The sequence below is a fragment of the Acipenser ruthenus genome, chromosome 16, assembly GCF_902713425.1.
Source record: "Acipenser ruthenus chromosome 16, fAciRut3.2 maternal haplotype, whole genome shotgun sequence".
In the NCBI taxonomy this organism is placed as follows: domain Eukaryota; kingdom Metazoa; phylum Chordata; class Actinopteri; order Acipenseriformes; family Acipenseridae; genus Acipenser; species Acipenser ruthenus.
In genome coordinates this window covers 31546222-31569814 of record NC_081204.1, presented here as the reverse complement: position 1 = coordinate 31569814, position 23593 = coordinate 31546222, and the positions used below count along the sequence as shown (strand labels likewise).

General features: G+C 47.0%; 2 protein-coding genes and 3 non-coding genes across 7 annotated transcripts; 4 read left to right on the top strand and 1 right to left on the bottom strand.

Annotated features, from left to right (window-relative positions):
* The first annotated feature begins 4274 nt into the window (after window positions 1-4274).
* On the top strand, window positions 4275-14900 carry LOC117411766 (P2R1A-PPP2R2A-interacting phosphatase regulator 1-like). 2 transcript variants are annotated; one of them, XM_058989435.1, is made up of 10 exons: window positions 4275-5215; window positions 6174-6252; window positions 7684-7740; window positions 8038-8081; window positions 8412-8466; window positions 9120-9212; window positions 9672-9760; window positions 10456-10520; window positions 10777-10873; window positions 11759-14900. In XM_058989435.1, the coding sequence occupies exons 1-10, from the start codon at window positions 5115-5117 to the stop codon at window positions 11913-11915; spliced, it is 837 nt and encodes a 278-aa protein (XP_058845418.1). In that variant the 5' UTR covers window positions 4275-5114; the 3' UTR covers window positions 11916-14900. The 2 variants fall into 2 exon arrangements, with proteins under 2 accessions (XP_058845418.1, XP_058845419.1); XM_058989436.1 differs by lacking the exons at window positions 4275-5215; window positions 6174-6252 and adding an exon at window positions 6540-6572.
* On the top strand, window positions 5714-5857 carry LOC117412702 (small nucleolar RNA U109). The gene has a single exon (XR_004545962.2). It is a non-coding gene; the product is annotated as a small nucleolar RNA U109 (small nucleolar RNA).
* On the top strand, window positions 8792-8935 carry LOC117412701 (small nucleolar RNA U109). The gene has a single exon (XR_004545961.1). It is a non-coding gene; the product is annotated as a small nucleolar RNA U109 (small nucleolar RNA).
* On the top strand, window positions 11127-11270 carry LOC117412704 (small nucleolar RNA U109). Its single transcript, XR_004545963.1, has one exon. It is a non-coding gene; the product is annotated as a small nucleolar RNA U109 (small nucleolar RNA).
* A 2449-nt stretch (window positions 14901-17349) lies between the features above and the next one.
* On the bottom strand, window positions 17350-22411 carry LOC117412106 (motile sperm domain-containing protein 1). 2 transcript variants are annotated; one of them, XM_034020105.3, is made up of 6 exons: window positions 22242-22411; window positions 20357-20636; window positions 19532-19607; window positions 18757-18998; window positions 18153-18314; window positions 17350-17688 (listed from the first exon to the last, which is right to left on the bottom strand). In XM_034020105.3, exons 2-6 carry the CDS (start codon window positions 20508-20510, stop codon window positions 17657-17659), a joined length of 666 nt encoding a protein of 221 aa, XP_033875996.1. In that variant the 5' UTR covers window positions 20511-20636; window positions 22242-22411; the 3' UTR covers window positions 17350-17656. The 2 variants fall into 2 exon arrangements, with proteins under 2 accessions (XP_033875996.1, XP_033875997.1); XM_034020106.3 differs by having other exon boundaries at window positions 22288-22411.
* Window positions 22412-23593: the final 1182 nt, after the last annotated feature.

Sequence of the window (23593 nt, the reverse complement as noted above, 5' to 3'; positions counted from 1 at the left end):
TGAACACAGTGCTGTAGGAGTTTGAAACGCTTCTCCCAGTATTTTGATGCTGAAGTTTGGTTTCCTGGCTCTTCCCAGCATGCATTGTATTTGAACAGTGTGTCTCCTTCAGTACCGGTGTGCGCAGCTGTACCCTGTTAACTGTCCTGTCTCTACATCTATTCATAACAGTATGTGGACAGTCAATGTATTGCGAAAGATATTCAACTCTATTGTCACATGGATCACAACATGTACCTGTACGTGGTCTTCAATAATGATCTAAATACACCAAAACACCTGTGAACAAACAAATACACAGAGATATGGAGCGGATATGTGATGGTTCTGCATGAGTATAGGCAGATCGCAGCTGAAGTACTCTAGTGCAGTTTCAATAGTACCTGAGGGACTTCAGAATGCAGCTACCTTCAATAGTGCTGTTTTAAACACTGCTGATCCTTTTCATCTGAGTAAATGTTACAATGAATAATAGATGCTGGCCACCTGTCGTCTTGTTCAGTCTTGTTGTTTGTTGTAGAACAGCAACGCTCTTTGTCTGCAGAGAGGCGCCACTTCATACAGGTGTGCCAGCTTACAGCAGGTAATGGCACCTCACGGCCTGCGGGGGGGCGCTGCGAGCGCACACAGGGCGGGTCATCCTCCTCATCAGCAGGCTCGATGTGTTTCTCATGTCTTCAATTAGTGTCTGAGAAAGAGACCAGTGTCCTGAGGCTGGAGACACATCTGCCTTCACTGCTGGAGACGCGCCTGCCTTCACTGTGTGCAGAACACCGTCCATGTGACACACAGATGAGCGCTTTAGTTCAGGACAGACAAGGGGGGCAGATGGCATGAGAAAAAACTCTCCGTAATATTCATCGCTTCAGGCCCCTGCCACTTAACCAGCATTCCTGAAACTGAATGCATTCACAATGCTCAGCCCCTATCTGGAGGGGCCAGCAAGCCTTACTGTCTGTGTGGTTATTAATTCAGCTTGTTCCATGAATTGCTATCCTGGAGCTTAGTCAGTCGTATTTAATTGTATTTTGATGCTAATAAGGAGGTTGATGAGTCAGTCAGACTGGGGAAACAGCAGCAGCAGCAGCAGGATTCATATTAAGTTTATATAAAATAATGTCAGTTCTTTCCAACTCCCACAAAATGCACTGAGCCTGATTAAGGACTGCCTAGCTCCACTGAGCGCTAACTGCTCTACGACGGCTGAATCTCCACTTCCTGTTTGAGACGTGCACGCAGGGAGGTGCAGAATGAAGCAGAGGGCTCAGCTCTGTCAACAAGAAAGCAAAACCAGGCAGGCTGTCCCAGCACAGAGCGTGCAGGTGAGGGAGCTGAGCACAGCCCAGGAGAGAGGGCTCACGATACACACACACACACACACACACACACACACACACACACACACACACACACTCACACACACACTCACACACACACACACACTCTCTCACACACACACACACACACACACACACACTCACACACACACTCACACACACACACACACTCTCTCACACACACACACACACACACACACACACACACACACACACTCACACACACACTCACACACACACACACACTCTCTCACACACACACACACACACACACACACTCACACACACACTCACACACACACACACTCACACACACACACACACACACACACACACACACACACACACTCACACACACACTCACACACACACACACACTCTCTCACACACACACACACACACACACACACTCACACACACACTCACACACACACACACACTCTCTCACACACACACACACACACACACACTCACACTCACACACACACACACACACTCAGCTGAAAGGTGTGTCCAATACAAGCTTTTAGCTTCAGCGCGTTCTCTTCTTTTCTGCTAAACTGAAAACATTTAGCAACCCCCCCCAGTCTCCCCCCTCTCCTTCCACAGCTTCAGTGCAGTTTCACCTCGTGATCGTCGTGGAGTTATTTTTGATACTGAAGTTTTCTTTACTTCTGTGTGTTTAAGGCATGGCAAAGCCTCCAATTTGGATTGAGATAAAGCAACCTGAGAACAACGTAAAGTCAATGCGAACGTGACAGAAGTGGAAAAAGGCAAGCATGGGAAAGCTGGGTAGAGTTTACAGACAAGCCTGTCATGCTAAACTCTGAACGGAGTCTCCCTGGCTCGAGGACGTGTGCAGCTGCTCTGTGTGAGCGCGTGAGCTTAACAGTCTCCTTCGGCTCTACTCGGGTGCGAGGGACAGGGTCTTCCATTTGGAAGGGCATGGTGGGGAGTGGAGGCAATCTGATTCTGAGCAACGCCAGTGTTTAGAAAGGAAAAAGACTTAGACGCAGCACTGAGTCCCCAGGGTGTGGGGGAGATTGTTTCTGGGAATCAAACAATGCAGAGCTGAGTCAGAGTGGACACTTCAAAACCGCTGCACAGCCCCAGACAGAAGAAACTTCTGTTTCTTTATAGGTGGTCTCCCTGTGAGTGTTCTAGACTGTGCGTCAGCAGCAGCAGCATTCTTCTGTTCTACACTGTTCAGCAGCAGCATTCTACTGTTCTAGACTGTTCAGCAGCAGCAGCATTCTACTGTTCAACACTGTTCAGCAGCAGCAGCATTCTTCTGTTCTAGACTGTTCAGCAGCAGCATGCTACTGTTCTAGACTGTTCAGCAGCAGCAGCATTCTACTGTTCAACACTGTTCAGCAGCAGCAGCATTCTTCTGTTCTAGACTGTTCAGCAGCAGCATGCTACTGTTCTAGACTGTTCAGCAGCAGCAGCATTCTACTGTTCTAGACTGTTCAGCAGCAGCAGCATTCTTCTGTTCTACACTGTTCAGCAGCAGCATTCTACTGTTCTAGACTGTTCAGCAGCAGCAGCATTCTACTGTTCAACACTGTTCAGCAGCAGCAGCATTCTTCTGTTCTAGACTGTTCAGCAGCAGCATGCTACTGTTCTAGACTGTTCAGCAGCAGCAGCATTCTACTGTTCTAGACTGTTCAGCAGCAGCAGCATTCTTCTGTTCTAGACTGTTCAGCAGCAGCATTCTACTGTTCTAGACTGTTCAGCAGCAGCATTCTGAACAAGCTGAAACACAGGCTGGTATTTCTAAAGATTTTATTATAACAGTAGAGAAGTTTTCCAGTCGCACTTTGATGGAGGAGCCCCAGGCAGTGAGTAGCTGTGTCCTCTGGGTACAGTACTGTCTGTGTCACTGTGGTCACATGCATCTACTTCATCCCCTGGCATGGGTGCAGGAGTGTGGAGGATGCAGCAATGCTGGCCACACTGTTCCCCTTTGACACATGATTGTACAGAAAACGAGGCAGGCTCTCACTGAGCAAACAAAGGCTTTCCCATGGCTATTGATTTGTGTTTAAGGTTTTTAAATGCTTGGTACTTCCCTGTCCCTGTCTCTGGTAGAAAGCACAAGCACTGGCTGTGTCGTGTACACGCTCACGATTCTGTTCGATTGGCTGCTTCAAGAGTTCTAACTCGTCCGGGAGAATGATCTTTTCATATCAACTCCCGGGGAGACGTGGAACTGTTTCCATCACAGTATGAAGATGGAATCTGATCATCTCTCCTTCTCTGGTTTTAAAGACCGTGTTTGGGAATTGCTTAGAAGCTCCTGCCAATGCTTCTCCTTCAGTCCACGTTAACAGATAGATCATACTCTTATAACGGTGTGCCGTGTCTTCAGCGTCACCTTTTTGTCTGTCTGTGGAAAAGTTCTGCTTATTCAATAGTTCTTGCCTTTCTCGTTTCTTGCATCGTCGATAGTTATCTAAACTCCAGAAATAGTGCTGTGCTTCTGGCGCCATCTCTAGGATGCACTGTGTTACTGCAGTAATACTGCAGACAATGCAGTACCGCAATGCCGCTGAGAGAGCGCCCTCTTGTGTTCTGAAGAAGTATTTCCCCTTATCGTCCTCTTTCTTACAAACCGTCAGTAATAGGTATTCATAAAAAATAAACGTTATTTACGTACTGATACTGAAAAAAACCAAAAACATTAATTGAAATTACAAGAATCCTCAAATCCTAATCCTATTTTTTTTAAAACATATATATCGGAACCGAAGTCTGAGCAAAATACCAGGCAACACGTTTTGAGAACTGATAGCAAAATATTCTATTTCAAAATAAATAGATAAATCGTTAAAATTCGTGCTTGTTGCGCAGGCGCGCTTTCAAACGCCGAGGCGGGGGCGGGGCTCTGCTCCAGGAAATGCCGTCCATTGGTTGTCTGGTTGGCTACAAAAAGTGCTCCGCGTGCCTCCAGGCCGGCTGGTTGAGACGCACTCATTGGCCGTTACAGCTGTCAATCACCCGATCGGGTAGGAAAAGGGGCGGGAGGTTCGGTAGAGGAAGGAGTGTTGCGGCAGCGCGAGGCAGAGGGATAAACAGAGCTGCTTCATCTCGAGCGCAACTAAATAACTAACAGAATCCATCGATCCAGAGGAGCGGCTGGAGGCAGGAGCTGGGGATCTCTGCAACACCCTCGGAGCGGGAAGCGTTTCTCTAACCCCTTCTGCAAGGGGGCTGCATGCACCGGTTGCTGCATAACTTGAGCCCCTGTTTTTTTTTTTTTTTTTTTTTTTTTTGTGGCTGGTTCTCGGCCTGAGCAAAGAAGCGAGATGCTTTAGATTTGTATGTGTTTGCATTTTATTGTCACAGTTTAAGCGAGCCAGGTGAATATATATATTTTTTTAGTGTACTGTATTTATTATATTTTGCCTTGAGTTGTTAGTTTTAATTTGTTGGGTCTGGTGTGAGAAACGTTGAGTTTGCATGAGGCTCGCCTCCTGTAAAACAAGCGCCGGGTGTCGTTTAAAAAAACAAATACGTTTTTTTTGTTCAAATAAGTAAATAGAACAAAGACTTGCTGCTAAACCCGTTTGCTCTAAAGAAAAACCAAACCATGGAGCCGTATTTGTGTGTATTAGTCATAGTGTGAATGTGAGCTAGGTCGCCTCCCTCTTCATCGCACCAGCACAGTTTATATAGTCACTGTTTACGCGCTATAGTTTTTAAATGGTGCGCTGAAGCAGCCCCGCCAGTACTTGTAATATACTTGTAAATTGTACGTGCGGTATTCCTGTGATCATGACTCAAGAGAAGATGGAACTGGACCTGAGTATCCCCGTATCCATGTCGGACGGGAACCTGAGACGGTCCAGCAGTGCCCCCATGATAAACGGGCTAAGGTAAGAGACTCCGCTTCTCTGGAGTGCTTGGTTTTCAGCGAAGTGCAGGTATTTATTAATGTGTAGTTTTGTTATTTAATTACAGAATGATTTGTTGTTTGATTATTTTAACAATGCTAAATCGCTTTTTGGGAGCGTTCACCGTGGTTTTAATCGGTGTCCGTTGATGGGGGTTAAGTCAGGTTACTAGAATAATTAGTTACACCCCATTTTGTAAGTGGCATTTAAACTCTCCGAATGTTAACTTTGTTTTGCTAGGAGTTTGAACCCTAATAGGATCAATATTTAGTGTCCCTTATTCTTCTTTCACTGAGACTTTTGCATAGCATGTTGTGCCACTGGTGGCCAAACAATGTAATTGCTTTCTTAAATTTAAAATACCTAATGCTGCTTTCCTGTAGGGTATTAAATGGCAGGCATGCTGCTCTTGTAGTTACAGCGCTATTAATACCCCTGCATGTGGCAGCTCGGAGTTGGACCGGGCCTCTGCCTGGGGGCTCGCGGGCTGCACTGGTTCCGGCTCCCTGTCTCTCCATAGGGAGTCCGGACAGATCACTGACATGCTAGACTAAACCACATGGAGTTAACAGGGCCACCAGTCTCCCAGCACAGGCTGAGTGGTAGTATAATACTCCAACATGCATGACCATACACGGGGATGGGAATAAGACTCCTGTTGCATAGCAGGTTCACCCGGTCCAGGTTTTATTGCGAGCTTGATTAGTCACAGCGTGCACAGGTAACCAGCTCAGTGGCTTATTAAACATAGTAAAACCAGCAATGGATGAACCTGCTATACAACAGAAGTCTTATTTCCATCCCTGAGGTAATCAAAGCTTATCCAATTATCTTGACCAGTAAGGGGTTCGGGCAGTTGGATAGTAATGTGTGTTGATAAGCCTGTGCTGTACATGGTTCATTTCACTAAACGTTTTCTTTTTTTTCTCCTCTGTTTTAGTGATAACACTCCAGTGTTCGAGGGAGAAACTCTGCGCAGTCGGAGAAACAGCACAACAGTTGTGACCCGCCACAGTCTGGTAAGCCTGCCTCTCTCTCAGCAGTGACGGGCTCTCTTACACTGAGATGTACAGCCACAGTCTGGTAAGCCTGCCTCTCTCTCAGCAGTGACGGGCTCTCTAACACTGAGATGTACAGCCACAGTCTGGTAAGCCTGCCTCTCTCTCAGCAGTGACGGGCTCTCTAACACTGAGATGTACAGCCACAGTCTGGTAAGCCTGCCTCTCTCTCAGCAGTGACGGGCTCTCTTACACTGAGATGTACAGCCACAGTCTGGTAAGCCTGCCTCTCTCTCAGCAGTGACGGGCTCTCTTACACTGAGATGTACAGCCACAGTCTGGTAAGCCTGCCTCTCTCTCAGCAGTGACGGGCTCTCTAACACTGAGATTATATCAAGATACAATATTAGAATAAAACGTGATGCTTTTCCACAGTCCTGTTGGTGATGTCAGAAATAGCTTCAGAATGCACAGAGTTGTTCTGAAAAGCCTGCACTGTCCTGGACGCCGACGTGTGTCTCGGAGCAGCGGTGTGCGCTGTCCTGGACGCCGACGCGTGTCTCGGAGCAGCGGCGTGCGCTGTCCTGTACGCCGACGCGTGTCTCGGAGCAGCGGTGTGCGCTGTCCTGTACGCTGACGCGTATCTCGGAGCAGCGGCGTGCGCTGTCCTGGACGCCGACGCGTGTCTCGGAGCAGCGGTGTGCGCTGTCCTGGACGCCGACGCGTGTCTCGGAGCAGCGGAGTGCGCTGTCCTGTACGCTGACGCGTATCTCGGAGCAGCGGTGTGCGCTGTCCTGTACGCTGACGCGTGTCTCTGAGCAGCGGTGTGCGCTGTCCTGGACGCCGACGCGTGTCTCTGAGCAGCGGTGTGCGCTGTCCTGGACGCCGACGCGTGTCTCTGAGCAGCGGTGTGCGCTGTCCTGGACGCCGACGCGTGTCTCGGAGCAGCGGTGTGCGCTGTCCTGTACGCTGACGCGTGTCTCTGAGCAGCGGTGTGCGCTGTCCTGGACGCCGACGCGTGTCTCTGAGCAGCGGTGTGCGCTGTCCTGGACGCCGACGCGTGTCTCTGAGCAGCGGTGTGCGCTGTCCTGTACGCCGACGCGTGTCTCTGAGCAGCGGTGTGCGCTGTCCTGGACGCCGACGCGTGTCTCTGAGCAGCGGTGTGCGCTGTCCTGGACGCCGACGCGTGTCTCGGAGCAGCGGTGTGCGCTGTCCTGTACGCCGACGCGTGTCTGAGCAGCGGTGTGCGCTGTCCTGGACGCCGACGCGTGTCTGAGCAGCGGTGTGCGCTGTCCTGGACGCCGACGCGTGTCTCGGAGCAGCGGTGTGCGCTGTCCTGTACGCTGACGCGTGTCTCGGAGCAGCGGTGTGTGCTGTCCTGTACGCTGACGCGTGTCTCGGAGCAGTGGTGTGCGCTGTCCTGTACGCTGACGCGTGTCTCTGCCTTTTCAGATCCCTCCCTCTTCGCCTATTCGTGTTCCCAGCAGCCGGCTCCATCAGATCAAACAGGTACAGATCTCCAATTCTACCAGCTAGTTTTGGATGTTAATCTCTTTTTATCTATGCATTTTCAATCGTGTTAAAGCACTGTGTTATCAGGTATGCAGTGAAACGCTCGCTGTAAGTACTGCCACTGATCCCATGTCAGCTGTGTTGTGAGCCTAGGCTTATGAAATGTGTATACAGAGGGGAGGTGGTAGTGGTGACAATAACAAACTAAATCTGTGCAAACTCTGCAAGACGGTAGATGAGGTGTAGTTTAATGGCGCTGTGCATACAGAGGCTGAGTTTCACTGTGTCCTTCAGGAGGAAGGTGTCGACGTGATGAACCGGGAGACTGCACGGGAGAGGTGAGTGTGAGGAACCTGGCCAGAGCACACCAGTTCAAGCACTGTGCTTTAAGAGCACTGGTTTGGTCTGTGGTCAGTCTTCTTGCTTTGTGCTTTTATTACAATAGTGTGTGTGTGTGTGTGTGTGTGTGTGTGTGTGTGTGTTTGTTGTGCATGCAGTAATATTCTATCAGGATGGCTATATCTTTCACTTGCAATGAAACACATGTACGTTTTTGCACCCGTTGATCTGTGTGTGTGTGTGTGTGTGTGTGTGTGTGTGTGTGTGTTAGGGAGGGATTCTAATGCCTGTTGCCTGTGTGCTCACACCTCTGTTTTTCCCTTTTTAAGGGAGGTGCAGGCAGCCATGCAGATGAGCCAGTCCTGGGAGGAGAGTCTTAGCCTGGTAAGTGAAAGGTGCCCTTTATTCAGTGGCACAGCTACAGAGCTGTAATAATGCAGTGTTCAGAGGCATGGAAGTGACAGACTCGTCTGTCAGAAATGCATTATACCTGGCAGTGCTGTTGCTGTCGGGTTTTGTTGTTTATACAGCTCTGTACTTGCCCTTCAGTTTGTTCTTTCCAATTCTCTCATTGAAACATCCTGGTTTTGCAGCATGAGAGCGTTTGTGATGACGCTGCAGTTTAATACAATTGATAGCTACTTCATGGTATATGAGAATTGTTATGCATGTGGCAGCTCGGAGTTGGACCGGGCCTCTGCCTGGGGGCTCGCGGGCTGCACTGGTTCCGGCTCCCTGTCTCTCCATAGGGAGTCCGGACAGATCACTGACATGCTAGACTAAACCACATGGAGTTAACAGGGCCACCAGTCTCCCAGCACAGGCTGAGTGGTAGTATAATACTCCAACATGCATGACCATACACAGGGATGGGAGTAAGACTCCTGTTGCATAGCAGGTTCACCCAGTCCAGGTTTTATTACGAGCTTGATTAGACACCACATGCACAGGTAACCAGCTCAGATGTGGTATTAAGTCTCTGCCATGACTAGTGCTGTCGCTGGTTATTTCTGAGAGCTTCTCTTGTTTTGTCTCAGAGCGATAATGACTTGGACAAGTCGGTGTCTCCGAAGCGGATAGATTTTGTTCCTGTGTCCCCAGCTCCGTCTCCCACCAGAGGGATTGGGAAGGTAAGAGACTTGGCTGTAGTTTGCATCTTCTCATGCTGTAGCAGGTACTGGGAGTGCTGGGGCGTTACCAGTGCCCCCTGGCATTAACCCTACTTTTATTATTTATTTCTTAGCAGACGCCCTTATCCAGGTTCACATGCCAGTTCTGGTACTGCTGTTGCAATTACATCTTTGTTTTGTAGGAGTTCAGCCTTCAAAAACAGAAACGCTTTTTATCAGTCTACTATTGAGGCAAGTCAAGGGACCAGCAGAATGTGGCCTTAATAGTGAGGCAGCTTTCGAGTCATTTCTGGAAAGATTTATTTCATTTAGTTTCCTTCAATGCAAACTCTTTACTAATTGGCGCAGTCTTCCAGGGAATGTTTAGTGTTGTGTTAATGCTGGTATCGACACTTAATTCAGTTCAGCGTGTGAGCCTTGTTACCACCCTGTAAAATGTGTGTGTTTGTTTTGTTTCAGCAATGTTTCTCGCCGTCTCTGCAGATCTTCGTGAGCAGTAATGGGCTTCCTCCCAGCCCTGTCCCCAGTCCCACCAGGCGCTTTGCAACGTGAGTCAAACCATCCAAAAAAAACAACCACAGAGCAATACCTGCATGCAGCCCCTGCAGAACCACAGAGCAGCCCCTGCAGAACCACAGAGCAGCCCCTGCAGAACCACAGAGCAGCCCCTGCACGCAGCCCCTTCAGAACCACAGAGCAGCCCCTTCAGAACCACAGAGCAGCACCTGCACGCAGCCCCTTCAGAACCACAGAGCAATACCTGCATGCAGCCCCTTCAGAACCACAGAGCAATACCTGCATGCAGCCCCTTCAGAACCACAGAGCAATACCTGCATGCAGCCCCTTCAGAACCACAGAGCAATACCTGCATGCAGCCCCTTCAGAACCACAGAGCAATACCTGCATGCAGCCCCTTCAGAACTACAGAGCAATACCTGCATGCAGCCCCTTCAGAACCACAGGGCAATACCTGCATGCAGCCCCTTCAGAACTACAGAGCAATACCTGCATGCAGCCCCTTCAGAACCACAGAGCAATACCTGCATGCAGCCCCTTCAGAACCACAGAGCAGCCCCTTCAGAACCACAGAGCAGCCCCTTCAGAACCACAGAGCAGCCCCTTCAGAACCACAGAGCAGCCCCTTCAGAACCACAGAGCAGCACCTGCACGCAGCCCCTTCAGAACCACAGGGCAGGAGACAAGCAAGCGTTTCAATCCGTGATTGTGTTTATTTATGTTGCAGACGAAGGAGTCAAAGTCCCATTAACTGTATCCGGCCGAGTGCCCTTGGACCTCTCAAAAGAAAAGGTATAAATACCATCATCATGATTAAATATACTTCCGCCTCTAATCCCTGGGATTTGGATTCAAATACTTTTCTTGGTTAGAAACAGTGACCCTAGCAGGGGAGTGATCACATTAAAAAAGTGAGATGTATATAAATAGTAAATATATATAAAATAAGCGTGTTTTATTAACCAGTAGCCCCTCAAACACCTGCATGTTCTATTTTGTGTGTTTGCTTCCCTAACCAAAAACCTCATCTTTCGTGTGTGTTTTGCAGGTGAAATGGAAACGGAGAGCCAGCCAAAGAGACTGTTCCAGGGGACGAGCACCATGCTGACTCCCGACATGTCGCACCTGCCCGACCTCGGCTCCTGGTGAGGCTCGGGAGGATGCTCCCCGGGGAGAATGCAGCCAGTCCAGAGTCCGTGCTGTGTGTTAGATGAAGTCAAAGCACAATGCAATTCATCCCGTAGCCCAACTGTCTGAGCAGGTGTATTTACACCTCCTTTTGATATTTAGATGTACATACTGTGCCAGTACTCAAGGGTATCATTAACCCTTTGTGTGACAGGGTCTCTTCCATTGCATGTAGCAGCTCGGAGTTGGACCGGACCTCTGCCTGGGGGCTCGCGGGCTGCACTGGTTCCGGCTCCCTGTCTCTCCATAGGGAGTCCGGACAGATCACTGACATGCTAGACTAAACCACATGGAGTTAACAGGGCCACCAGTCTCCGAGCACAGGCTGAGTGGTAGTATAATACTCCAACATGCATGACCATACACAGGGATGGGAATAAGACTCCTGTTGCATAGCAGGTTCACCCGGTCCAGCTTTTATTAAGAGATTTATTAGTCACATATTGGGGGGGGGGGCTGTTTTGAGCATGCTAAATGTAACGTGGTGTTTTAAACAGTGGTGTAGTGGAGCTGGAATTCTTCTGTACTGTATTCTATAGACAGCAGTGGAGCTGGAACACTGTTCTGTACTGTTTTCTATAGACAGCAGTGGTGTAGTGGAGCAGGAACTAGTGTAATAGATAAGCAACGTCACATGACTCTCCTCTCCCGCACAGCTGTCTGATTCAGTCTTAAGTCCGCAGTTCTCTTGATTGCATTAGGAGCTTCATCACAAACTACTTCATTAAGAAGGCTGACGAAGACGACTGTAACAGTGCATCGGGGTCCCGGCCCCTTCAGATGTAGGACCACACAAGTGGTTTGAATGAGTTCCCAGCACTGATCTCTGCCTCTCTCTGCAGTCTCTCGTCGCGGCTCCTGGATGGCAGTCTGCGCAGACTGGGCTCCTCCTCGGACTCCCCTGCCTCCTCCTCCTCCTCCTCCTCCTCCTCCTCCTCCTCCTCGTCACAGTGCCCCTGCTCTTCATTCAGCCCTGTGCACAACCTGTCTCCCAAGTGACCTTCCGCTGAACCAAGCACCCAGGCACAGCAGCTGCTGGGCTTAGTTACTTGTCTGAGTTTTTGTTCCTTTACTTTTAAGGATGGTTTAACATTAATGGAGAACAATTTAGCCAATTTCAGAACAATTTTTTTTTTTGTTTGGTGTGAGTGAGGTGCACTAACTTGCAGTTCAGTGTTAGATGAAGAGATCGATGGACAGGGGGTGCTGGTGAATCTGCATGCCCTGCAGGCTCAAAGCAGCTGGGGCCGATTTCTTAACAATGGCATCTGTTTAATTTTCAGAAGGGTAAGAGGGTGTGCTCACGGGAAAAGTGGCAAAAGAATTGGGTTGTTTTTCCTCCTCTAATAGAAAAAGACTGATCTTGTAACATTGCTAGCTCTGAGCTGCTTGATAACTGACAAGTTTAAACTGGAAATGATAGTAAATGAACCCCTTTCTTTTTGTTTAAATGTTTAGTGCTGCTGGGATGTAAATATTGCTGAAGTTGAATAGCAGTTTGGGCCACTCCAGGTTTTCATGTTAAGTTAGTCGAGCCAGAGAGAACTCGTTAGGGTGGGATTAACTCCCAGTAAAACCTGGAGTAGCTCAAATTGCTAAATGTATAATTCATCATTGCTGCTTGCAATCTGAAACACAATCTTGGGTAATATGCTTATACAGGGATTGGACACTAGATGAGGGTTTCTCACACAGCTAAAACGAGGCGTACAGACTGTACCCCGTTTCTGCAGATCTGCACCCCTTGTGTTTTTTTTAACCAGTACAAGTGAACTGTAACCCCAGCTGCAGTATTGGAAGACCCATTCGAACGGGAGTTTCATTGAATGAATAGATTACAGTAGGCTGATTCTTATTCTAATGGAAGAATAATAGTTTAATATATTTGATAACGGTTATAAAGAGGATACCTTTTAAAGGGGGGAGGGTCATTCTTCATGAGCTGCTACTTCCACTCTGCACTTTAGAACAATCTCATGGGGACTGTCTTGATACCCAAGCAGTCTTGAAGCTGCTTGAAGGGCTTGATCAAGGACAGGGGCATGGCGTCTCTTTAAACCTGGTTGGTGTTGCAGTGGGCAGAGTAAAGACGTGCGTGTGTTTAGGAGTGGAGTTGAGCACTGCAGTTACTGGTTCAAGCCTGCAGGATGCTTTTTATTTCACAGTGCTGGCAGAATGTGTTTGTTGAAGAGCAGCTGTAATGTGAATGGTTTGGAGATCCACCAGTCGGGCTGTGTGACATCGTTTGTGTTGCAGGTGTATATTAAAAACTGGGATTGCAGGAATGCTCCGGTCCCAGCACCTGCTGAATCTGCTCTGATCACATGCAGTGTGTTCAAGGAGTTTCCCAGCCTGTGTAAAGTCTTGCCCAAGTGTTCAGATTCCACAGTGACTTCGCTGTTCAGCACCATGGTGTGTGCGATCCCCTCTGCAAGCATATTATCACAGATATCCTGACACTACATCCAGTGCCTTTTCCATCTGACTGCTCGAAGCCTGGCTAATTATACTTGTGTGTTCTCTTCAGCCAGGATCGGACTGTTATTAAGAAGCGTTCTACAGTATCGCACCAAGTTTCTAATATGAGAGTCTATAGGCTACGGTGCCAGAGAGATGAACTCGTTATGAAGTGATTTTTGCTCCAGTGAATTGCTCTCTCTCGTTTGCAGCATGAGAACATTATTCCTGTTCAGAATTGTACTTGGAGTTTAATGAAAAGTCGGCGTCCATGTTCTGCAGTCTCCATGGGGTTGTATTAAAAGCTCTGTGAAGCTCAGTCCAGACCACACTTCTCGTCTTTTGTGCTTGTAGTGATCTGCGCTCTGTGATTCGGCAGATGGATGACCGACAGACAGGCTGAACATTCATGGGGAGATTTTTAAATGTAAACAAAAACCAGCAAACCTGCAATACTTTCTTTGGGGTGGCAGGGGGTTCAAAAAAATGATCACCACTTCTACAATGGTTTTATAAATCAAATATTCTGTGCCATTTTCTATGTGTGTGTGTGTATATATATATATATATATATATATATATATATATATATATATATATATATAATTATAATTATACACTATGTAATTGTGTGCAAAGTCAGTGTTAAGTGGTTGGTTGTAGTATTTTTATTTTAAATTTATTTTATAAATATGTAATATATATATTTCATTTAGGTAGATTTATTTGCTAAGTTTACAAAAAAAAAAAAGTTCAAAATTTAAATTTCCGTGAAACAGTCTACATGTTGCTTTGGTGCAATTGGTTGTAAGCATGGTGTGTAAATATGTTCTAAAACCAAGAATGGGCTGCTTTCACCGGCTTGATCGAGATAGAGAGAGATATGTAATCTCATCAAGATTGTAGATTTAAAGAAACCAGCAAAGATTGATGAGGAGGTTTAATAAAAATGATTTCTTTAAGGTTTATGAAATTGTGTGTGTATACAATGTGTGTTTCTGGTAACCCTTCTGTTTGATTGTTCTTTATTTGTTAATACAAGAAGCACCTTGTACAGGTTTGATCCTCTGTTTCCGTGTATTCCACGTGTACCTGTGGGGTCCTCTGTTGTTTCCGTGTTTTCCACGCGTATCTGTGGGATTGTATTTTCTTCGCTCTCTCTTAAAGGGAATGTGCATATTGTAAAGTCCCAGAAGGCAGCATGATTTCTGTACAATAACCCCACCAGGGTTGTGGTCAATTCCCAGTTCCCTTTTAAAATCGATTCCCTTTCGATTTCAACACGGCCTTGATCACAATTGCAATTAGCAGTATTGTGTTAAAGTGAGCTTCTCACAGTGGCAACACGTTACTTCAATTTGAAGTCCCTGTTAGTCAGTTAAACTGGCTTCCAGTGAGATTGGGAATTGTCCTGCCCCCTGTGTTGCTGTAATCCCTGTGTTACATGCTTTATGTATTTACGCATTGCAAAACTTAAAGCGATTTTCTTCTGTCTAGGAAGTAAATAAACGATTCTCTGTACAGCTGCTTGTTTGCCTCGTCTCTCTGTCTCCGATTCACGTTGGTGTGTGTGTGTGTGTGTGTGTGTGATGACGTCATCCCTTGATGTCAGTGAGTGGGTTTATTAAGATGAAGTGGTTACTACCTGTGGGATATCTTCTGGCAGCAGACTTGCTGGAGTTTCCTATTGCTGGTAAGAAGCCAGATGCCAGTCAGGGATAGGTGGGTTATATGAAGAATTAGTTTTGTGCAGCTACTGGCAGAAGCAGAATCGGCTGCTTTGGTGCCAGAGAAAAAAAACAACAAAACTTGCTGGTATTAACATCTGCCTTTTATTCAATCCGGATAATTTGAAACTTCAGGAATTGACACTTCAAGAACATGGCAAGTGGTCTTTTAACGGGGCAGGGCTCTTGTCGAAGGGGCGTGGCTACAGTGTCAGTGGTGCGGATGGAGAGTTCTGTCTGGGTGTCACGTGGCTGGTCGGCATTCCTAAGCACTTTCACATGGAAGCTGGTGTCTTGCCTTGCAAACTAATATGTTTCCGTAAGGAAGTACCGGCACAGAGGGTTCTCGCAGTGTGGAATTATGAGAAGGAGGATTCCGAAGCAGGAGGTGGAGAGTAAGTATAATAATATTGCCAGTGCACAGTTGTTTTGTGTTAATGCTGGAAAGCAGGCGTTTTTATTAAATGACTATATTGATAGTCCTTGACACAATTGGCTATTGCCAGTGAGATGCTGCAAAATGTGAGTTAATGGTTGTGTTCAAAATGTATTGAACTTTAACTGTTGCGTTGGCGTTTTTATAATATGTTATAAAATTGACCCTTTTTTAATAATAAATAAATGTGCTGTTTTAGGCACTTTTCTATCCTTCATACTGAGCTTTTTAAAACTTTTGTTTTAACTTAATATATATTTACGTGCTGTACAACATTTTTTTATTTTATTTTATTTTTTAAATTATGTATCTCTTGAAATTTGGCACAGCTGGTTGTTTCCTATCTGGACGGGTCTGTTCCATTGTTTGTGTTGCAGGTGACCTGTCTGCGGAGGAGAGCCCTGGCTGCTTAGTGACCCTCCGCCTCCTCGCTGACCCTGGCTGCTTAGTGACCCTCTGCCTCCTCGCTGACCCTGGCTGCTTAGTGACCCTCCGCCTCCTCGCTGACCCTGGCTGCTTAGTGACCCTCTGCCTCCCCGCTGACCCTGGCTGCTTAGTGACCCTCCGCCTCCTCGCTGACCCTGGCTGCTTAGTGACCCTCCGCCTCCCCGCTGACCCTGGCTGCTTAGTGACCCTCCGCCTCCTCGCTGACCCTGGCTGTGTCCGCGCTCTGCACGGCTGCATGGCCCCTCTGCTGCGGGAGGTCAATGCTGAGCCGTGGCTGTTCTGCGTGTCGGAGCGAGAGGCTCCTGTGCGGGGAGGGGTTCTGCTGCTTCTCTGTGTCCCGATCCGGCCCGGGCTCCGAGGTCCAGCTGGCTCTGAAGAGTCTGCCCCCCGAGATGAAGCCCGCTCCCGTGCGCTCGGCAGTGCTGGAGTTCAGCGTCCCCGGTATCAGGCACCTGGCCCCCCCGCCTGCTCCGGCCCCGCAGCCCTGTCAGCCAGCAGCGGAGGCAGAGCGAGGATCACGACGGGAATACGGTTCTGCTCCGGGTGAGCCGCTTCTAATACCCTTTACTGTGCTGTAGCAATTCACAAAGGGATAAGGAGGTCAGTCAAGGAGTAATACGGCACTTGGTACTGTTTTTAGCATCCATAGCCTTTCTGTCTTTTCCCCTCAATTGCTTGAGGAGTCTAAAGACAGGCATGCTTTTTAACATACTCAAGTATACCCTTTTAACTTTATTGACCATATCTGGTTTATCAGGTTGAAGTGTATTTAAAATAAATAAATGCAGCAATGACAAAATCCTCCTGAAAAGCACAGTGTGTAATGGATGCTTCACTCCTGGGAGAGGGGAGGGTTTCATGGAGAGCAGCTCCCTGTAGATGAAGTGTGCTGGAAGCGGTGCAATCCCTAATCCAGCACAGCCTAACAATGCTGGCTTTGTGACCGCTCTGTACCACAGTGAGGGAGCAGACCTCCCTTCACACCATCAGACACAACAACAGAACACTGTCTCCCTCGGCAACCAGCTTTCAGCCAATCCCTGAGCTGGAGCGAGCTTCATCCACTGCCACTTATCCAGAGGAGTTTGATGTCTAAAAGTGCTGGGTCCCCAAAAGACAGTAAAATAGATCAACAATATTTGATCTCGGAAACATCCTGGAATCGCCCCTCCTGCGATGTTTTAAAGCTGTTGCTGTGGTCCATGAATCTGTTAATAGGCTCCAAGCATATAAGAAGGTTACTGATGTGCAGATCAAGTGTGTTTAAAGAAAGAAGCTGGGACTTTATCAGGGTGGGGTGGTGTTGCCCTGTTAATGGAAACGGGGCAACCAAAAAATAACAAGGAGGCAGGCAAGGGGTTAGATTTGAATGACACTTTAATAAAATGTTTCAGTTTTTCTATAGAAAACCCTGCAGCGTTGTCTGTGAATCGGGACCCCCCTCCCTCTCCCCGGACAGCCCCCTGCTTGGAGAAGCACTGTGCTCTCAGCCCGTCCTGCTAGAACGTCGCGTGATGCATTCCCTTCTCTGTGTCGCTGTAACAGTTTAAACACGTGATTTATTATGAAATGACTTCCCCGCCCCGCCCCACTCCCCGGTCAGTTTCCACTCCGCGTGTCTGCAGTGCGCTCCTCCCAAATCCATTCACAAGGTTACTAGAACCCGGGGCACTTCATGTCCGAAGAACAACCATTGTGACGAGACCTGCGTGAAATAAATACACACAATCAAAACGAGTTTTCCTGACAATATTTCTAGTAATCTACTAAAGAAGTCATAGCCTCAATCTGAAAGAATGAACCCATTAAGGGCCATTGTTCTCATTGGAGGACAGGCGGCTTTGTAATTTTTTTGGAAGATTTTTAACTGACATCTTCCTGTTTTTTAAATTCTCTAACTATACTCTTATGATAACTTGCTCTCATTTTGTTAATCGTGAAAGTGAAGTCTAAATGCAATTAATACAGCTTGTGTTGTGATCTTGTTTTCAAAGGAAAATGAATTTGGTAGATAATGGGTTAACCACAGCGCTGATCTGCTCTTGTGTGTTCCTCCCTCTGTATAAACACTGATCAGCGGAGATGTAAAGAGAGCTCCGGAGCCCCCGCAGTGAGTCATTTTGTTTTTTTCCATCACCCTCCTCTGCTCTCGGTGTGCCTGGTACTCACCTAATACATAAGCAGCTACCAGTTTCTTGTTAACACTTAAATGGAGGTAGACAGGCACTCTGGACTCGAGTTCACCCAGTGTGGGCAGCATGAGTGCGGCCACACACACCAGGCCCAGGAACACGGTGAGGAGGCTGGGCCCTGCAGAGGCTGCTCTGCTTTCTAGAGAGGGAGGGAAACGGACAGCTTTGGGGTTACAGCCACCAGGGCAATGCTGGACAAGCACCCACTGAAAGGCACTGATAGACCTGCGCGTAAGGAAATGAAATGACAGAGAAAGATGACACGCACAGAACCGAACAGGGGAGTCGGTGAATAAATCAAGGCACAGCTTTCCAACGTAGCGAGCTGGAGACTGTGAAGGAGCAAAGGGGACTGAGCTGCTTCACTGCACCAAACTGAATGTTTGAACTAGAGTGAAAATCGGTAGTGCAGCATTAAAAGGCCAGATGATATGCTTGAATTATAAAGGGTAGCTTTGTTGCTTTACACTTATTTTTAAAGAACATTATTTATTTATTTCTTTTTTAATCCGGTTTGTATAATTGATTGTTCTTAAAGTGTGACTCTAAGCGTGCCCCCTGGTGGCTGGCTGTGGTATTACCTTGCTGGAAGGACGCTTGCTCAAAGAAGACGCTCTCTGCCAGGTGCTCTTTGATCCTCTTCTCCTCCTCCTGCTGTTGCTGCTGCTGTTTGTGCTGCCGGGGCTCCTGTGTGGAGGGCAGCAGAGTAGCGATCACCTCCTTCCGCCCCAGGGCCTTGCGCTGGCTCTGCTCCGACACCTGCAGCCGGAACTTGTCTATCACGCCGTAGTGACAGGCGCGCACGTCCCGGTGACGGATCACACTGCATGAGAACAACACCGTCACTGACCAGCAGAGGGCGTGCGTTCCACACGCAGCTACAGTGTCTAGAGCAGGGGGGTCCAATCCTGGTCCTGGAGGGCTATTCCACTCCAGGTTTAACAGGTAACATGAGAGAATTCACTACATCAGGGTCTGGATTTCATTGGTTAAATTAAACCATTTAGAACAGGGCTGGAACAAAGACCAGGCGTGGAAAAGCCAACTCTGGCCACGCCTGATCTTCAGCGACAAGGCGCGTAAGTCTGTAGGAATCACTTCCTGACGGACGCTATATAGTGTAACTGCTATGAAATACCCTCTCTTGAGAGGCCCACTCTAATACGCTATACAGAAAAAACCTGCTCTGTAAACTCTCAATGGAACTACATCAGCAACGAGCAAGCACAAATGTACAGGCTGTTGACTGGTTGGACGTTTTTTTTTTTCACTTCTAAAACAGACCGAGAGAACTGAGTTTCTGCAGCCTGTCGGGTGTCTGAACTGGCATGCCTGAAGAAAGGGCTCTGTACTTACATGTCAACGCAGCATTGTGGCTTCACAGCGCCAGCGGAATCCACCACCGCATACTTGTTGGGAGCTGTGCACAGGACTGAAAAAGGACACAGAATACAAATCCATGAGGGAAGTGCGAGTAGCACAGCGGACATGTCTGTGCTCCAGGATACAGGCTGCCTGCACCTCCTCCCCCGGGCCAGCCCCCTGCCTGCACCTCCTCCCCCGGGCCAGCCCTCTGCTGCACTGCCTGCACCGAGCAGGGCCATGCATTTGCTACACGGTAAAGTGCTTTAATACATGACCGGCAAGAACAAACAACAAGAACAATCAGAAGTTCTTTAGAACCTCTAATGTGAAAATGGAATTCGGTGACCCGGTCACTTCTGTGATGCAATAATGGTTTTCTTTCAGGAAAGCTAAAAGTAGAGCTAGATTTAGCTGTCTCCTAATCATCGAACCCACTTTGAGACTTTGTCTGCTTTTCAATTGGATGCTGGTGCTTGGTTCTACCGGACTCTGCTGTTCCAGCTTGTTCTGCGGATGTTTGCTCGGGTTCCTGCAGTAATGCCGATGCTCATCTAGTCGCGTCTTTTTAATGAACCTGACTAGCTCACCTGGGCAGAAACACTGCTGTGTGGATTTAGCCTGCAACCAAACGAAGGCTGGAAAAAAATATGTTGAAACTCTGACTCTGAAAAAGAGCCGGCAAATAGGATTCCACAGGCTTGGATTCCGGGGCCGAGAAGAGTTCCAGGAATGACTGTGAACAGGCTAAATGAAGACCCCTCCGCATATGATAAAGGCAGCCCTGCGTGTGAACCGGGCTGCAGCTGCTTCACCTACCTTTGAATTTCAAGGCGAACTCGTAGGGGTTGTAGAGGGTGAGCACCTGCTTGTGCGAGGCCTGGTCGTCAGCGTAGAAGAGGAGTTCCGTGGGGAACACGAAGACGGGAAGACTTCCTTCCACCAGCTCAGGCTGCCGTCTGTGCTGCTGCATTGGCACGGGCTCGCTCTCTCTCTCTCTCTCTCTCTGTGCAGCTCCACACGCTCGCGTCGCTCTGGACTCTGAGGTTTCTCCTCTTCCTCACTTCAGTCTCAATGACTCGCCTGCATCGTGAGCGCCCTGTGTGAACAGAGGTGTTACTGACGCCCCCTACCTGAACAGCAAGCCCTGTGGACAGGGCACACCATCTCCATGTTGTGCAAGTCCAGCCCTGTGTTGTGTTCAGGGTAAGCAGCTTCTCAGCCTTTCACTTTGACCTTAGCTTTTTATTTACACTTTTCAAGGGCCGGTTACATCGCATACAGACTACAAAAACACACGATAGGAGGGAGCATCGTAATTAAAATCGCATTTTCTTACGTTTTTATTTTAAAAAAATAAATCCAGTCTAATAAATGTAGATTTTTGATAGGCTTCTTTATTGGGTAGAGGGGACCGATTTCCCAACACAAACCCTCCCCCCCCCAGTCATATCCCAGCCTGACCACGTGTGTGTGAGTGTGTGTTTCAGTATTAGAGTTCAAATAAAAGTAAGGAAGTATATTTTAAACGTTAAACACTAGCAGGGTTGAAACGGCTGTAACGGTGGCTATTATAATAAAACAAACTCCCCCCCCCCCCCCCTCTGACGCTCGCACTCAGATCCACGTGGCTAGTCACGTGAGTCTGTTTACAGACAGCTGTTTACAGACAATATTGTTTCCCAATACCTGCACTGTACGGAATTTTAAATATATATATATCATTTCTCAATGTCGGTCAGAGACGTTTCAAAACATAACAAATAACAAAAAAGCCCCTTTGCTGATAGGTAGGTAGCTCACAATGACCCGACATGCACATGTTCATTGCATTTGATATAACGGTCTCCCAACATCGTCATTTACAACTCACCCCCCCACCCAAACGCACCTATCGTGTCCAGCCTGTTGATATCGGGTCAGGACATTTCTACAAAGCTGTGTGGTTGTTGAAATAAACAAATACATCAGTGCAGGTGTTTATTTTAGTAGAACCGTCTTCCTGGGATACCGATGGTGGCTCGTATGTAATGTAAAATTGCGTTCAAATTAAAATACTTCTTAGCTAAGCGACACCGCATTGCCGTCGTCCAAGCATAACCACTGTAGTACACGGAGACCGAAACGCGGGTGTACTAACGGGGGTGTCCCTCTCACAAGCCTAACGTCATTGTCCTGTACTGGGGTGTGCCTCCCGGAGCAGGCTCATACTGTGCCCGTTAATGTGCGTTCACTTTGTAACCAATATATACAGTTACAGTAGCGATGCTCCACCGAGAATGACCGCACACGAATGCAAACAGCCACACCGCTAACCAAGAACAGTACTTCATTTCACGAAGTGCTCCCTAAACTGAACCCATTTAGCTGTCTGTGCTGGAAAACAAACACACATCCAGTACCGTACTGTATAATGAATATAACGGCTTGGATCGGCCTTAGATGCATGTCTCAATGATATCATTATTATTATTATTATCATTATTATTAGACATGGCCCTGCCTATATATATTATATATATATATATATATATATTGTTGTATTTTTATGCTACTTAAACCAAGAGAGACCGGGATCAAATTCCCAATTCTCGTAAGGCAACACCCTGCACAGATTCCCTTTCTTAAAAAAATAATAATAATAATAATAATAATAATAATAATAATAATAATAATAATAATAATTAGGAACGAGCGATCTTACCCACGTTAATTTTTTTTTTTTAAATATATTGTTGTTTAAATCCCACCCTGTTGTTTTTTTCTCTTTTTCTTTGTCAGTCTGCTGCAGTTCGGCACGGTGGATGCTGGGATACTGGTGGGCCCAGGGAATTCCTCCAGCGCCGTGGTGTGACGTCAGTAGGCGTGGAGCACGGCGCGCACAGACAGCCCTAAACACGAAGCGGGTCGGTCTGCACAGCAGACGGGCCTGCGTACTAGATTAGCACTAGATACGTGTTGGGACTTCAGCAACAATTTGTACATGGGGTATTTTTTTCAGCTTTGTTTTATGGTCTCAGTACCATGCATCCTCTGAGATTGCTTCAACAGAAGTATATTGTCATATTAGTGCATGGATGACAAGAAATCTGCAATGAACAAACATGCAACACAAACTTCCCTTTTGCATGGTTAGACTGATGCCCGACTGCATTCAGGGCACGCCGGATCCCATTGCACTTTATTAAAGAAAATCATTATTTTCAGTGAGGCGAAAGTGTAAGAAAAGTACTGTGTCAAAGCTCTGTCTTTCGAACTTCTGAAACTACTGCTGTGTTTTTGTTTATTTGTTCACTGAAAACCTCTTTTTTATTTGTTTGTTCTTTTAAATATAAAGATTTTCAAGGTGAACTCTACGACTGCATGTGCAGTGGTCCTGTCGGCTGAACTTATTTAGAGGGGCTGATTCACTGGTTAAACACACACACACACACACACACTTTTTAATGTATTAGTTCAGTAGGAGTTCTAACCACAGTATAAATCATAGGAGTAAAAGGGGAAGCAATTTCAGCCATAATGTCATTGTTGTTGTTTCCTATTAATAACAACAGTTTTGGTGTATTTAAAACATAGTACTCAATAAGTACTTAACATACAGTACTCAATAGTTTGTCAGCGAGTTCACTTAAAAACATTTTTTAACAATGTTACAGGAGTGTCACTATTACTATACATACGTTTTCACAAGACAGTTACAGTCTGAGCTGCAATTATTTTTTATTTATTTATTTATTTATTTACTATTTTATAAATATATTTTACCATATTCCACAGGAAGAAACATATTCTAAAGAAATTCAGTGCTCTAAACCAGTGTAGCTTCCTGTGTTAAAGAAGGGTAAATGAGAGAAAGTGAGTCCTGAAAAATAAATACACACACACTCGGAGGTATATATTATATATCATTATATTTTACAACTTTTGGACACCTCTTTTAGTCTCATTTTAAGTTTCACCCTTGTTTAAGTGCGGTTCAGATCAGAACTAATTTAGTCAGACAGAACCATGAAACAATATTTACGAAGTGTAGTGTGGTATGCGTGAGTCACAGTG